General features: G+C 33.9%; 1 protein-coding gene across 1 annotated transcript in view; it reads left to right on the top strand.

The window, feature by feature from the left end:
- Window positions 1–15408, top strand: part of LOC140328485 (inactive N-acetylated-alpha-linked acidic dipeptidase-like protein 2) — a 174697-nt gene extending 159289 nt beyond the window's left edge. The window contains exons 3-4 of the mRNA XM_072408127.1: window positions 13575–13836; window positions 15333–15408. Coding sequence (XP_072264228.1) covers window positions 13575–13680 — 106 coding nt within the window. The 3' untranslated portion in view covers window positions 13681–13836; window positions 15333–15408. The remainder of the gene's footprint in view (window positions 1–13574; window positions 13837–15332) is intronic.
- Window positions 15409–17405: the final 1997 nt, after the last annotated feature.

Genomic DNA, 17405 nt, shown 5'->3' on the forward strand with positions numbered 1-17405 from the left:
CAGGTGAAGTGTTAAAAAGGCTCCAGGGAATAGAGAATAGATTGGTCTGTGTAAGTTTCTAAGAAGAAACCTGTTTTTTTAGGGCCCTGGAGCTGGCCAAGGGAGTGAAAGGGTGGGTTCATTGGCCCAACCCAAGGTTGGTGCAAGGTTAGGAGGAAGTAATCAGCCAGAGGGATCCAAGCTGAGAGGGAGCAGTCAGAGGCTGGAGAGAGCCAAAGAGATCCAGGCTGAGAGAGAGAGAGAGAGAGCCAGGGGGACCCAGGCTGAGAAAGTGATCAACAAGAGGCTGAGGGAAGAGGATCAGCACTGTGTTGCAAGCTGGAGAGTGCTTAGGAGGCAGCTCAGTTAGTTCCCAGAGCTGTGGAGGAACAGAGCTCGGCCTTGCACCAGCAATGATTACATGTGAGTGGAACATGCTTGTTTTGTTATTCAAAGACTGTCTTGGATTGGTTTTGCTTAAACTGCTTTACTGTTAGTGCCTCTCTGACTATCTCAGTATATAGGTATATAGTTGCTTAGCCAAGCCATTTCTTTTGTCAGTTAAAGTGCTAATGAATAGACAGGCAGGAGCTTGTTTTCAACTGCAACTTTGAAGTCTGCTGTCTGACTCACTGCTGTCTTCTGACCCCGTTGCTACAGGCAAACTCACACTGGGTAAACGTTAGTTGAAAAATAAAAGGTGATTTTAGTATTCATTATTTTTTCCATGATAAATGATATAGTTGCACAAAAGAAAAATATATTTAAAATACTCTGCCTACCCCACCTCATACACAGTGGGCCCACTGCAGGTATAGTTCCTGGCAGCTGTCCTTCAGAGCCAACTAGCTGATTGCAAAGAATGACTTCTGCTTGCCAGCTCAACCTGAAACCAACTCCTAACACATATATGCAACCAGTATAGGGTTTGTGCTGAGAGTAAATTGATTGACAAACCATTATCACCAAATCTTTAAATGAGGTATGCAGAGGAAATAGTGCCGCATGTATTGGCCTGGGGAGCAAATGCCTCCCTGCTCAACCCAGCATACTTTTATGTTGGTTATACAATAAATAGAACGGAAACAAAAATCTGTTGTCATTTTTCAGTCATTGTAAAACACTGTGGGATTGCATATGCCAGGCAATGGAAATGCATCAGGAGTTACCATGATTATTTGCCAGGAAAATGTGATGACTTTTCCACAGCTTCATATTGGAAGAAGAAGGGTCCCGTCTTGAGATTTACAAATACACACATTACTATCCCATTTTACTATCTATACTATCCCATTTTGTACTATCATCTTTTACAATTTTGTGTAATCATTGTTTTTAGCCATATATTTAGATACCTATCTAGTCTTCCATATTCATCAATATTATATTATAAATGTAGTATTATATTTTGTTATTTCCATCCCATTTTGTTTGTGCTTAGTCTTCAAAACAATTCAAAATATATTTTTAGCTTGTTTACACAGCTCAGAAATAGAAATTATCTCCTCCTTAGCAGCTGTGCTGAATTTATTATTCTTTATGTACAGTTAAGGGAAAAATGGTTCTCTTTGATATTATCCTTCTTAGGGAAATCTAGATCTAGGGATTATTTTATCAATTATGCATACGTAGTAACAATAATAACTATATTTGTCTATAAATATGGCTCTTTACTTGCCATTCAGTCAGTGTAAAGTGGTTGGATAAAATTATTGCAGACACCCAGCTGTACATATATCTTGTGGCCTTCCAAAATTCCCTAGGAGTTCTGTATTATGTGTGCCTTGCCCATTCCACCTTCTAAACCTGCAAAGTGATTTATTATGATGAATGGATCCACTAAGCAGTTGTGAACAAGGGATCTGGAAAAGGGGCAAGGCAAGTTTTCATCATGGTACTGATATGGGATTTAGTAAAGTGACTACTTAAAAGACCACAGATAATTGATGTTTTAATAATTTTATAGTATAATATATATGAGTAATGTTAAACATTTAAAAAAGGTAAGGTAACAAAACATACAACAAAAATACATTATGTACCTGAAAAAAAACCCAGTAGAAATGGATACCTCCTTAATATTACTGTAAAAAAATATATCTTAGTTTTCAGTGGAATAACCTTTAGGAGAAGTCAATGAGTTGAGTCTTGCTTGTTCTACAAAAAAAAAGTATTGTTATGTAAACTTGTCTTCTATTGTTTTTTGATGCAGCGGTTTCAATTTCAAATGCTCTAAAACCATTTGCTTAAATAAGACTTGTGTTCTATAAAACTTCAATTTCACCTGTCTTCATGGAATGGTTATATAAATACTTACCATGTTTAGTAAAGGCAATATTCATTTCCGTGCTTGGCTGAAGTTCATTTTTTCATGTCCAAAATATATTATTAGCGCATCCTGAAATACATGAAATGTGATCAATGATTGATTATACTTATTATCCCCTACATAGCTTTCTTTATTTGAATACACTGGAATCACACTTCTCCTTGATGCCAGAGGTTGTAGAGGAACAGGACTAGTACTTAATTGAGAAGCTCTAATCCACAGTAAAAAAAATTTAAACAATAAAACATGCAGACTTGAGAGATTTGTCTGGAATTAAATTGGAATTTTAAATTGTATACCCAGTACAGGTAGTCCCCGGGTTACATATGAGATAGGGACTGTAGGTTTGTTCTTAAGTTGAATTTGTATGTAAGACGGAACAGGTACATTATTTTAATAAATGCAATTAGGAAAGATGTTTGTCTCAACATATTATTAGACAGCCTGGTGTCAGTTACAGTATGAAATCCTTTGTTAATAACAAAAAAAATAGAGCCTAGACATTCATTAACTTCTGGAGCAAGCTGTGCTTTGATATTCAAAATGAATCTGCAGAGTTTGTCTTGGTCATTAAAGAGTTACAAGATGTTGAAGAAAAGCCCAGTCCTTAGAATACCCATAACTTCAGCTGCGTTTAGCAAAAGATTTCTTCTGCAAGTCATGCAAACTGCCCGCATCAAGCCTCCATCCTGCACACGAGTGAGCAGGGAAGGCCCGTTCGTATCTAGGATGGATGTATGACGGATGTCTTTAACTCGGGGACCACCTGTATTAAATTTATTATATATTAAGGGGTTTAAATATAATATTATATCAGATTTAAAGATGAATAAAAAAACAGTGGCTATTCCTATTCTTCATAGTGTCCATGGTTGGGTTTACCACTGTGCCACCATGCACCACTGCTATGACAGTCCCAGCTGCTCCACAGTACAATTGATATTGTATGAATTGAAATATTTTGTTTTACTGTACAGATAGACCAAAATAACTTTCACCCTATTGCATAGTTAAATGTTCCTATAAGGTAGAAAAGTTCAGAATAAAAGTTACTTTTTGTTTTATAAAAATTCACAAAATTACTGCTTACAGCATATCTACACAACATTTAAATATGTTTATGAAATAAGATTAAAGACTTTTTTTTAAACCTATCAGTTTTTGATTACATTTTAGGTTTCTGTGTTTGTCCATTTCATTAGAATCGAAAATGATTATTAATTAATACTATTATTAATATTAGCTTTAGATATTCTTAATTCCTGCTTTTGAATTATCTACGTAATCAGTTAGAAAAATTAAAAACAACCTATTTTAACAAGGATATTTTTCAGTCCATTCATCATATATTAAAAATATACGGAGAATGAAGCATAATTTGACCATGGAAAATTATGATTATTTAATATCAGAACTCTCTGACAGATCTGTTGTACCTAGCTACTTACAACAACTGTTCCTGGAGTAACTCAGAAACCTTTTGGTATGGAATTATGTCCCACTGGCTTTACAAGATGGCCTATTCTGAATGGCCCACAGACTTCCATCTGCTTTCACAGTGGGGGGGCTTCAAAGTATAGGGCCCCAAAACCTAAACGATGATGGAATTCAGGTCCAAATATGCTCTTTTGCAAAAATGCATCTCTTTGCATAAAATAAACCTTGGTACACTTATCAAGGCTACCCTCCTAGCCACCTCACTTATTGGGGCTTACCCTTTTAGCTTTTTTTATCACACGCTTTCCCAGGACACACTCATTTTAGTAATTTCCTACAATGAATGTTTGGTAAAATGTCTTGACATTTTTAGAATTAAAATGGCAGCAGCCCACATGTTGGCTTCCTCATGACTCTGGATGTGAAAGCATTTGGAACTCTCCCCAAGGATCTTCTATAGATGTTACTATGTTTCTCAAAGTTTAAAAAAAGATCTTTTCCAAACATTCCCCACTGTGTTGCAGATTATGTGGCCAAAATGGATCACTAGTTTACATCTGATTGAATTGTAGCTAGGCTACCTCCTTTTTGTGATTTCAGTGTTTACTATTTTCACAGTAAAATACTCTACTATCATTATGTATTAATTTATTGTAACAAGATACCCCATTGTCAAGATCTGGAAACAAAATATTCCCAACACCTCCATGTTTTACTAAGTTCTATATAAACATATGTTAGAACCTAAAAATTATATTTTGAAAACATTCTTGAAAAAGTATGTGTACCACTGGCTTCTGGATTAAAGAATACAATATTTGTAATATAATTTTGTTTTTAATTTATTAAATTAAATGTATAAAATTATAAAAAACATAACAGACTGAAAAATACTATAATAAAAATATAAAACTACATTTCCCATAAAAAAAATCAATATATCCTTCTTACTGTTTATAAACCTGAAATTTTCAGGCAGTGTTTGATGCACACATTTTAAATATCCAAATGATGTTATATAAATCATATAAATCTACCTTTATCTTTCAGATTCTAAGTAAGCATTTTCTCTTCAGGTGGTATTTCATTTAGTAAAATGATAAAGCAATGTTGTAAATATATTGTTAGACAATATTGGGTTACTGCTTTTTGAATTATGTGATATAGGAATTGTGCCAGCATTTTATTGTTGTAAAGGGTGGTGAGTAATGACTTATCCCTGTCTATGCCTAGTTTTCCTTGCTGCCACAGTTTGGAATTTTTTTATTTCTAGTATTGATATGGTCCATGTTTTACATTGTATTATTTGGATTTCTTTGTGGAACTGATGATTAAGACAAGTGTTTAAGCTATGCTATGGCATCGGGTTCCTACAATTTTGTCTTTTTGTGATTAGTATGGTGTTACCATTAAACACAAAAGATATCTCATGCTTTGGAAATGTGTAATCTATTGTTGATTTATGCCTACACTTCCCAACAGTGAAGCAGTGGATGGGAGACTTTCTCTTTGTTTTGTTATTCTTTGATAAGAAGCATCCATTGATTATGCATTTCGCTGGCAATTAATTACTTTTTAATTGCTTTCCTTAGAGGTATATTTACAAAAGAAGGCCCAAAGAAAATGTGTGGCATTTACAATTTATGAGGGAGCCAGGCAGACAACAGCTAATGCAATTAGGAGGGGTCACATGGGACATTTAAATTTCATGTCCCTGTTTAGGACCAGATCTCAGTGCAACCCAACATAGTTATGAATTTACTGTAGCTTAAAAAGCACAAATAAAATATAGGGTATTGACAAAAGCATTAGCATATATAATATATCAAATTTCAGTTTTTGGCCAATTATGGCAAAATGAAGTTTTGTACAATTACAGTACATATGCAGTATTTCACAATAACTTACTTTGACAATTGCAAAGTAAACCAAACGCATATAAAAACTTGGATAACAACCTTTTTGTGTGGCCACTCTACATTTTCATTTGGTGTGGCCACTAAAAATGTGTTGGTGAGAACACCAAATGGTTATTAGCCTAATCATGATTATGGGATTGCAGGTCATACAGCCCTGTAAATATGTTAAGCATGAGGACAATTTTCAGTGATTAAGACACAATACAGGTAGGTGTTTTACTACAAGACTGAAAGTGACCTCATAAAATGCCACACTGTAAAACTAGTCAGCAGCAGGACATTAAATTAGGGAGTAATAGACAAATTATACTGGAGTCACAGAGTTTTTACATAGTAGCTATCTATCCCTCTCTTTTTTTCTAGTCTGCTGTGTTTCTCTTTAAATCTTTACACTGGATTTCATGTTACTTCAAAAATGGAACTCACATAAGTTTGCCTTTATAGCACTCCATTGCTCCTGTCCCACTTACATGTCCAACCTTATGCATACATATACCCTTAACAATGCTCTCTGCTTTGCTGTTGACCTACTTAGTAGTTCTTCACTCATAATCTTCTCTCATGCACATTTCCCAGACTCCTCTAAAACTGCCTCATTTTTGGAATTCTCTGCCTGACTTATTTAAGCTTACCCCTACTTTTACTGAATTCAAGCAATATCTCAAAACCCACATCTTTAAATGTACCTACCCATCTATCTATTTCTTTCATAGCAATCGCTATTTAAACACCATTTTATTTCCCCTGCTTGTTGTATACAGTGCTTCCCCACCTCTTGATATTTCGATTGGACAGGAAGGAGAAGACAATAGACAGAGAGTCAAAAAGCGTGTGAAGTATTACATTTCTTATACATAATAGGACAACGTAAAGTATAGATCGCCGAAGTAGACCCATTAAAACCCGACGCATTTTGCCCAGTAAAGGCTTGCTCAGGGAAACAGAAATGCGTCGGGTCTTAACGGGTCCACGTATGCGATCTATACTTTACGTTGTCCTATTATGTATAAGAAATGTAATACTTCACACGCTTTTTGCCAATAAAAAACCTCTGTCTATTGTCTTCTCTCTTTTGTATTGCCCGGGGTTGGCAAAATACTCCACTCAAAGGGTATTGCACATTGTGCATACTTTTTATACACTCCCCATCATATTGTTTAGCTTTGGTGTATGCAGGTTTGTCATATGTGGCCCTTAATAATTGATCAGAGCTGCATAGTATGTTAATGCATTTAAAAAAGTTAAAAATAATATTTTTAATAATAATACATGGAATGTACTAGAGACAAAGAGTACTTGCTAAAGTTTTACAACAAGAATTAAGATTCTGCAGGGTAATTATGTAGTAATAGGAAGTATTGGGGTGTCACTTGTGATGTCATATCCCTTCCCATGTAAATATCTGGCGTTTTTAGTGATCTTCTAAAGACACTCCTGTGAATCATTTCAGTTCTTGGATTTAGCACTGAACCCTAGCTATCACTGAAGGCCAGTGGTTCCGGACTAAAAAAAAACAATGACCCGCTGACTCTGGGTGCATTTTAAAATTGCTTAGAGACAAACTTTTGCTGTCCCTTTGGTGTTTTAAAACTGCACATGGGACCTAAGTGGGTAAATAAAAACTGAATCTATTCTCAGTGCCCTCTTTATTAACCCTTACTAGGAGTTAGGTGAAATGTTTTTATAAAGCTTTTTTATGCTTTACTATAACTTGCAACATAAGGTATATTCCTAGGAAAATTAACATTTATCTATAGAGGTGTTAATGTTTAAAGATCAAGTACATGTATGTGTCTAAGTCTATTTCCCTTTGAAGAAGCAGCAAGCAGAAAGGTATGCTGAATTTTCTCTGAGGCTTTTGTGAATGACATTGAGTGTGGATAGCTTCCTATGTCAAGGAACAACACCACTGTAGCCATGTCTCAGAGGATTCATGCTTCATCTAACAGGAGACATCTTGAACTGTACCTAGACATGACTAGGGGTAGAGAATGTAGGTTGTGTTCCAAACATCTTGTTTGTTTTCTGTCAAGTCTCATGCTGTGCTCTCTGAACTCATTCTGAGAATCTGTGATAACAAATGCAGATTAAGTTGTTGTCATGAAATGTAGTTTTAAGCGTATCATTCCTTTTATATCTATTTTCCTTTGTTCCTTTGCAGTTGGGCGCCTGTTTTTTGACCTGTCATTATGTGAGTTTTTTTTCTAAAATGCATTTTTTTATTTTAGACACAAAAATTAGAATTCAGAGTTACTCAGTGGAATAAATGCTCAGATTTTACAAAGACCCATTTAATAGTAACCATGTTGAAAATAATACTGTTTTTTTGGGGTCAACCGTTTTCTGTGGTCTGATAAATCACATTGAGCATCAGAGTCTGCTTTCAAAATTGAAAGCCTGTCCTAGTTTAAAGACAGTTAAAAGAAACCCAAAATACCCTAATTGTCCTTGGAAGTAGATTTTCGTTTACCTTGTAACCCAAAATGGCAGCTAAAATTTTAGGGTGGTTTGGGGCTAGTTACCCTGATATATACATTTTTTTAAACATAGTTGTCTTTTATGGTCAAGTTGCAAATGAGTTTTACTTTACATTTATACTCCACTAAAAATGGTAGACATAATCATGTTAGCATTATTAATTAGTAAGTACTCTGAAGCTGTGTTTTATTTGAATAGTCAGTCATATGCAAATAAGATAAAGTAAATCAATCCTGATTTGTTCATAAAATTTAAAATGAAATCCAATGGCATGTATAAACAACAAGGAGACTAATGTACTCAAATAGTTTCACTTCATTTTACCTCAAGAGCTTCATTAGGGTGCCATAGAAGCACTCGTTGAATGTAAATTGTGTAGATTGGCAATAGGCTTGTGAGGTTATTGTTTTATAGCCACAGCAATTCCTTAGGTATCTTACCATTTAATCCAACAATTCCCATTGTGAATGCAATGCTAAAGTTGTGTTACTTCATGTTTATTACTTACAAGTGTCGAGAGACTGCTTCTGAACAGAAAAGAAATGAGAAATTTCAGCTTTGTGAACTTGTCTAGGAAATTTGACTTTTGATGTCAAAAAGAAAAACTCAAATTTGAGACTTTGGATTCTTTTTCTGTTTATGGCAGTCGAAAAATGGTGCCTGGAATAAAGGTAACCTTTAAATCTATTGAGGTATACCCACTCAAACAATTTATAAAAAATTGGCACCTACAAAATGGGGTTTTATATAAATGTATATGTATACCACAATAATAAACAGTTAAAATTTAACAATTTATTTTGAATAATTTAAAAATATTAAGGCAATTACATAACAGAAAACATTGAAAGACCTCATGAAGCATGACATTTCAGTATTTATCCAAATTTTATTGTATAATTTACATTAATAGCTGGTAACACATTTCAAAGAGATTCCTCTGCTTCATCAGACCAGAAACCAATATTAGTTTTGCCTGCTTGTAATATTTCTATTCTATATTCTAATATAGTAATACTCAAAATTCAACCATAAAAGGTCATGGCTGTTGTACATCTGTTCGCAATAACACAAGGACACCCTTCTATCAGAACACCTTTACCCCCCAGCCGGGGAGAAAGGAAGGAGAAAAAAGAAATCCAAACGCTCCCCACCTATAAATGGTAATGGTTTACATACATTGTGCTTTCTGATCGGCATGTAAAAGTTAGGCGGATATTACTCAAAACTTTGTTCCCTCTAAGGGACACCCTACAGATCCTACTTCTAACCCTATAGGATGTTGCAAGAGAAGATTTCCAACAAAAAAAGCAGTTTTTGGAGTCACTTTAAGACAAATTTGCTCAAATTACTGGTTACTAAATTAGAAGTTAGAAACGTTGAATTCTGCTATAAATTTTGACTAAGTTTAATTTTTTAATAAAAGCATACTCCACAACTATGTTTTAACTGGTTAGTAAGAGAGATTTATTTTAAGGCAAAGGTATTTTGTTGGTGATACTTATATTGTCTTTTAAACTACTTTGTTAAACTATTCTGAGTCTTAAGGTCACTTCTAACAAAAGATAATGGGTGCTAGGACAACTTTTTATTGTACTATGTCTATCATACTAATTCCCATAATGATTTGGCTTTTAACTTTTTATTGCTTAATGCTGAAAGCTAAACAAAAGAATTTGTACACTTGTTCCATTTTCTTATTCAGCACTGTTGATTAATCAGCGTCTGAAATAACTCATAACTATTCTGGGAAAAAGATTTAGTATGCAAAGGGCCTGGACGGTCTATGCTGCGGTATCTCTTGATAAATCAAGGCCAATATGTTTTACTTTTTAAATATAATGCAAGTAGTTGATGTAAAAAATCTTTTCCTCTGTGCATCTTAAAGTTGCTGAAATTACTTAATAATATGCCTAAATCATTTACTTAAGCGCAATAATCTTAAATATGCTGTATTTAAAAGTCAGTTATTCTGCTCTTAGAAGCTTCATACATTCAATTTTTAATTCTTTTTTTAGTCCTCTAAAATGTGCCATTTCTAATGAACTATGTCAAGCTGATTAAAGTTGATAAATCATTTATCTTCAATTAAACTTCTAGTACTTAAATGTATTTTCTAAGGTGAACTAAAACAGAACTTCACCCTGAATTATGTAAGTCTTTATCTAAAAGCAAGAACCCTTAAAGACATATTGTTAAATTGGCATCACTTATTGAACCAATGGACACTGCTTTGTTAATTACTCATAAGTTTTTACTATGATTAAATGAATGCTCTGTGTTAGGCAGAGGAACTGATTGGCTGATCAGGCTAACACCATAAATGACTGACTTCTTCATAGGTGAATCATTCTGTTGTTTACATAGGGACCTCAGTTCTGTTGTAAGGTAAATATTGAATGTAAGTGAGGGGAAGATTTATGTTTACATATAAAACAGTAAGGAAAGCAGAGGGGCAAAGGTTTAGTGCTAAATTGAATTCCTTTTTGATACCTATTCATAATCCTTCTAAATCCAGAGAATGAATTCCATGTTTAGGCTGTGTTTATCATGTATCTTTTTATGAAGCACAAAGGCACAGACAAAATCAATTGCTAGAACATTTAACATCATATCACAAACGTTTACACAAAATCTATTCATCTAATCAATGTTCCTTAATACCGAAGCATGGTTGTGCTGAAAAAAAAAGATTTTCGGCAAGTTAAAGACATCTTTTGTGTTTTACAATGACTTTACATGCTTGTTAAGCAAAGGAACACTGCTGAATGACAATATTGAATTGCACAGGCAACAAATATTGTAAAAGCTGAATTTAGTTTTTGTCATTTTTATTCCAGCAGACTAATCAAAAATTTGTATTGTGCAAAGGTTAGAAAGAGACATATATATTTTATGGATTCCTATGACATAAAATGACAGTTCAACATGTTCATATAAAACTGGACACTGTAACTGTAGTATAAGGTTTCAAGTATTACATATTAAATATATAATACATTTATAAAGTAAACTGGCAGAGTTTGTGACTTAACTTCAAACTTTTATTAGATGAATAACAGACATACTGTAAATTATACAATATCAATGTCTGTTTTTGTAGGGTGTATAAAGAATCACTGATGACATTTATATAAAATTTCTTTGTCTACAGTCTGTGAATGACTTTGGCATGTGGATACTTAATTGTAACCAGTAATGTAACCATAGATGAATTTGTCAAGACTTTTGTTTTCAAAATACAATTCCACTCTATACAATAAAGTTTAGAAAAAGAAAGGGACTTTATAAAAATAAGCATCTGTGACGAACACCCTCTCCGTCTGCTCCCCTGCACATAGATTTTTTAGCACTCTCAGCAACAGTCCACACACCAGCAGGCTGAGAAGGGCCGTCACGGGGCAAGGTTAACCACTCTGTTAGCCTTTGCCACACACCCTATTACAGGTAGACTGCCACCAGGTGCTTAGATGCACCGTTACACTTTGCAACCACAGTTATGTTTCTGCTTCTCTCCGTAATCACAATATTTATAGTAGTGTCTTCAGGATAGCAAGTTACACTATTGTTACTTAGAGCTTTCAGAGATTCAGCTTACACTTTTTAGTGTTTATCAAGTTAAAAACATACAAAACAGTGCAAAAACAAATAAAGAAATATAAGGACTAATCAAACATTAATAACAGAACTTTAGCAACAGCATACATTAAAAAGGGAAAACTGTGAAATAATACTTGTGTAGAGTTGGTTTTCCTGGTCCAGGTTGCTGTGTAAAGTCCAAGTTATTAGCCAAAGTCACTGGGCTCCCTGCAGTGCTCAATGTGTCAGTGACGTTGCCCTTAGCAATAAGATGGTATATAATAGGATCATCCAGTGATAGCAGGCTGGGAGCTGTCTGAGGGGCATAGATTAGGATGCTTATAGACATTCCCAGGAGGCCCTTGTTTGTGCCAATATTAAAAATTCTATAGGTAGAGGTTTTATGAAATACCAACCCCCAGATTAATATTAACCACAAAATAGGGAATTCACAGAGACCTATGTCTGGGACTTATGATTCACCAGAACAGGATAAATATGGTTTCCAGGCTTTCCTAAAGCCTAGGAGACTAGTTCTTGGTCTCAATATGTTCACTATAAAGATCCAACTAGAAATCAGTCAACTACTATTTTTTACATTTTTTTGGTATTTTAAAAATATAACACTTCCAAATACAGTACAAAGTTCAATCCGAGACACTCTGTCTAGCCCTGAATCCTGCGAGTCTTGCAGACACAAAAACTAGACAGTCACAGTAGGTGTTGTGACTAGAGGGCCTGGAAGGACCCTGATTATCAGATAAAAAAATACCTGATAAGAGGAAATGTATGACCCTAGTCTGCTATTGAGACAATTTCCAGACAAAGGTGTGTTAAAAGAAGACAATTTTTTATTTAAAAGGGAGATCAGGACTTAATATCACAGCATATATTACATTTAAGTTAGTCATGGAAACAAGGGCTCTGATTTATTGGATCTAAGCTTTCCAAAAACTGGAGATGATAGACATGGGAGAACCTGGGTGATCAAGAAAAACTACAATGGATTAAAAACATTTGTCAGCTAATAGCAAGTAATAAGAAATATATGCCGGGTTTGCTGGATCACCCAGGTTCTCCCATAATAGTCTATCTTAACTAGTCTTGGAGAACTATAAATCAGGCCCAATGTGTACACTGTATATATCCAAATCTACAACTTTATTTATACAAAATTGATGATCTTTAAAAAAAAAATATTAAATACTGTATAAGTCTATTTCATCCTCAGTATGTTGAAGCAAAACTAAACCCAAATTTGAACAAGGTGGATTAAAATTGCGCGTGAAAACATTTAGTGTATAGACACAATATGGTGAATAGAATAGCTAGTTAACAGAACAAATGTGTTTGATCACTGCACTAAAGCTCATTTATGCTCCTCTCTTGAATTAGTTGTTAAGAGCAATGTAAACCTGGAATGGACTTTTTAATAAGCATTTGCATTTAGCTGCCACTTGTTTTAAATCCTGGACCAAATCCATTTTTCACAGTTGTTCTTAAACAAAAATGTTTTACTTCTACTTACAGTTTATACCATAGAAACTTTGTAAACCCAACCTGTACAATATGAAGTATACTTATGTATATAATATAAATATATATATACTGCTGAAATTATACTGTGGAGTATACACATGTATTTATAGATTTAATGAGTTCTATATTAGGAAGTTTAAAAAAAGAATGTAACGAAATTTTGATTTTCCATGCATTTTTTTAAATCTGTTTAAAGTATAGCAGAAGATTCTTTTTTTGTTTTCTGTATAGACCAAGGCTTATGATAAAGAAAACTCTGTCACACATTTTAAATATATTGCAGATGCAAAGAATCCTATCTTTTTGCCTTCCAGATATTTCACAGAGTTTTCTGTCAATAAAACAGACCCAGACCCAGCAAAAAAGATTGCACTTCTGTGGACTTCAATAGGCTTTAAAGAAGTTGAGTTAGTAAATTAGTCAGTCTTACTTGACCTACCAGGCTCCTCTCCAAATACAATCACTCTGAAGAATGGCCAGTGCTATTATCCAAGCGGACAAGAATGTGATGAAGAGACCAAAAGTCAGGAGTTTCTATACACATACGCTGCCTACTCTGCCAGTGGAATTGTTGAGGTAACATGGCTATTTATCACTGTCACTTTAATAACATAGAGTCATAACTTTGTATATCCCATCTTCTGAAGTATGGTATGTGGGTTAATGCAATGATTGTCAACGTTGAACTTTAGCTGTCCCTCAAAGGGGCTCACAATCTAATGCACTACAATAGTCGTATGTCTATACCACAATCTAAGGTCAATTTGGGAGAATTCCACATGTTTTTGGAATTTGGGAGGAAACTGGAGTACCCTGAGGAAACCCACACAAACACGGGGAGAACCTGCAAAACTCCTGCAAATTTAGTGCACTGGCCCAAGATTCGAACCTTGAACCTTGCGTTGCAAAGGCCAGAGCAATAATATATTTATACATCTATATATGCATGGAGATTACATAAGTAAATTATGATAGAATAAAGTATATATAAAGCCTGTCTCTTATTTTGGATTGAGAATAAAAATGTTTTTGTCATCTGTGTTCCACAGGGGAGATTCCCCTTCACTTTTGGTTCTGTGCACAGGATTTGAAGGAAATTGTTTCACAGTAAATACACTCTTTTATACACTTTCCACTATGTCCCTTTAAACAATTTCTGGTGACAACCAGGGTGAATGAATCTCAAATAAAACCCCACTAAAAGTGTTTACATACACTTTGACTCATTTTCTTAAGTGTTTACACTTTTACAGACCTCTGGCTAAGAAGAAATCTAAATTCAATATACATAATGGGCCTGATTTCTTAAAGCTTTCTATTCTGATTCAACTGGTGTGGTTTGTAATTACTAAATCCTAGACAGTCCCAAGCCATACTGGAATGGCAATAACTTGTATAAGGGCAGCCTCCACAGATAGGTGACTCAATGGGGGAAATGGCTGAAGATCTTAAAGAGGTTTATTCTTGCAGAATAGGTATACTAATGGAATGAATTCCATAAATCTTACATTATGGTAAACAAATGCAACCCAAAACAAGCCTCTGTAGATATTTCTTTTCAAGATTAGTATGAAAAGTATTCAGATTCAGGCGAATATAAAAAGCTTCCCTATCCAGAATTTTAGGTGTTGAATCTCTTACTCTGATTTGTAAAATATACACACACAGATTATATATATATTTTTTCTAATATAATATAAATATATTAGGAATATAGTTTGAAAGGGGCTTACCTTTTTATGCTTAGCCAATAACATTCTAACAATCTATAATACTGTTCATATTATTGTTATACATATTTAATGTGCATATGACCTTCTAGTGACCATTGAAATTTCAGTCTGACTGTTTTCTTATCAAGAAATGATATGAATACATAATGCAGTATGTGTAATTTTATTGTAAAGGATAAATAACTATTGTGTACATACATACATACACACACACTCACTCACTGGTTGCTCTTTATTTAGATTAACACATGTGCACATACCAGGCAATTAGACATTATTCAGCAAACTGCACATATAATTTTGTTAATAATTGCTTTTCTTTATTTTCCTCTTATTCAGGGTGAAGTTATTGATGTGCAATATGGGACAGTCAAAGATTTAGAGAGTGTGATCCATGCAAAAACTATTTCAAGACTAAAGAAGTAATGCTGATATATAGTTATAGTGTTACATGTAGAATTTCTGTATGCACACTATTTTTTACATGTAAAGTGATAAGTTAAAAAAAAATTCATAAAAAAGAAAATGTTAACAAGTAACAATACAATGCATAAACATGAAAAATATTTGCAAAGTGGATAATTAAAGGGGTTTATCTAAGATGTATGAAATCCCTTGGTAGAGTGATCAAGATTATAATCAAGCATGTAAACCCTAACAAGGAACTTGTTTTTTTTTTGTTTTTAGTCTGCCAAATATACCATTGCAGGCTTTTGCTATTTCTGTTTGAAAAGTAAGCAAAACTGTCTTGTATCCTCTGTAAACTTTCTTTGTTATCACAAAAAGCCCTCCTAGTTCGCATAGACTTTATGTTGCAGAGATCTGAGAGTAGAAGTGGTTAGGTAGTTAAGCAAAAATAGCAGAGGCTCTGACACTCCTCAAAGAATTCTATACATTTATTTTTTTTTTTATACCTGAGCTTACCTTAATTTGGTATAGAAAAAAATAAATCAATTTTAGGCAGACTGGAATAAGCAATAGTTTTATTAGTCCTTATAAAATAATAACCCACTGTGAAATAGATAAGTTGACTTTAAAATGTATTTGCAGCCAAAACGCTTGTGCTGCTTGTGAAGTGACAATACAAGCAGTATATCTAAAACAACTTTGTGTTTAGTTTGGCAGTGCACATAATCAAAAATATTGTAAATATTTGGATACTGATCAAATCATATATCCCCACACAATATTGGAAAAAAAGTATTTCATTTCAAAAATAAAATGTCACGGTGTCATCTTTTTCTGAAATATTTGAATTAAAATATCTTTGGAAAAGAATATTTGGAATGAACTTAGTTTTTCATTTATATATACAAGTGAGCACAGTAATATGGCACTTTTTCAATACTTATCTAGCAGAAAATATGTTAAGGTCTGTATTGGTGTTATCTTTTTACTACGTGTAGTATTTAAAAGACAAGATATTTTAAAGAGATTTACTGCCTTTCATTGACCACTATAGCAATAACCTCATCCTGACCTTTAGAAAATTGAGAAATAGCTTTGTTTCTTTATTTCCAGTGGAGTTTTGAGATTCCGGAGAGTATTGAGATAACAGATGTTCCAGTTATAACAATCGGTTTCATATGATGCTTGTATGATATAAACTACTTTCCCCTGGGTCCTTTTGTCAGAACATCTATGTTTTTCTGAAGAAATTTTATTAAGTCTCAAGAGAAGAGGGAAGTGATTTGATTGAACTACAAGCTGATAGAAAGCGTTTTGATTTGCTTCAAGCAAATATCTACAAACTTTTGGTGATTTGCATCTTCCTTAGTTGATGCTACACTACACTTATTGGTATACATTTTAATTTCTCATCCTGCTAGCAATTTTTCATTGCTTTGGATTTTAGCATACAATTCCAATCATTTACAAATCTTCCCTCTATGGTATTTCACAACTTTTTTCACCTTATATTTTTACCCAAAATAAGAGAAACAATACTCTTTATGGAATTCTTTTACATGTTAGTATATTTTGTTTTTTTTTGGAACACATTTACCAAGGTGTTTGAGTTAAATTATTTTCTAATAAAGAACATTTTATTTTTGAGTCAGTTAGCAGGATCAATTATCACAAATTTGGACCTAAAATATAACATCTTGACTATGAAGAGATATTGCTATAATACTGCTGGACTGAGTCGCTTGAATTTGCCTTAGTTTAGACAGACTGACTGAATCAAACAAAGTCAAACTCAGTCATAGTCAACACAAATCAAAATGTAGATCAACTGTATTAAATGATCTGCAACCACATGCAGATGCATGCACAAAATGGATCCCAACAGCTAGCATTGAGTTTGGTGCTAGGTAGGATTTGGGGCAACCAAATATGTTTTCCATTGGATCTGTCGGTTTTTCTATGGTCATGCTTGCAATGGCAAAGGTGGCTTTTTCCTTCAAAAAA

Source organism: Pyxicephalus adspersus, chromosome 4, assembly GCF_032062135.1.
Source record: "Pyxicephalus adspersus chromosome 4, UCB_Pads_2.0, whole genome shotgun sequence".
Taxonomy (NCBI): domain Eukaryota; kingdom Metazoa; phylum Chordata; class Amphibia; order Anura; family Pyxicephalidae; genus Pyxicephalus; species Pyxicephalus adspersus.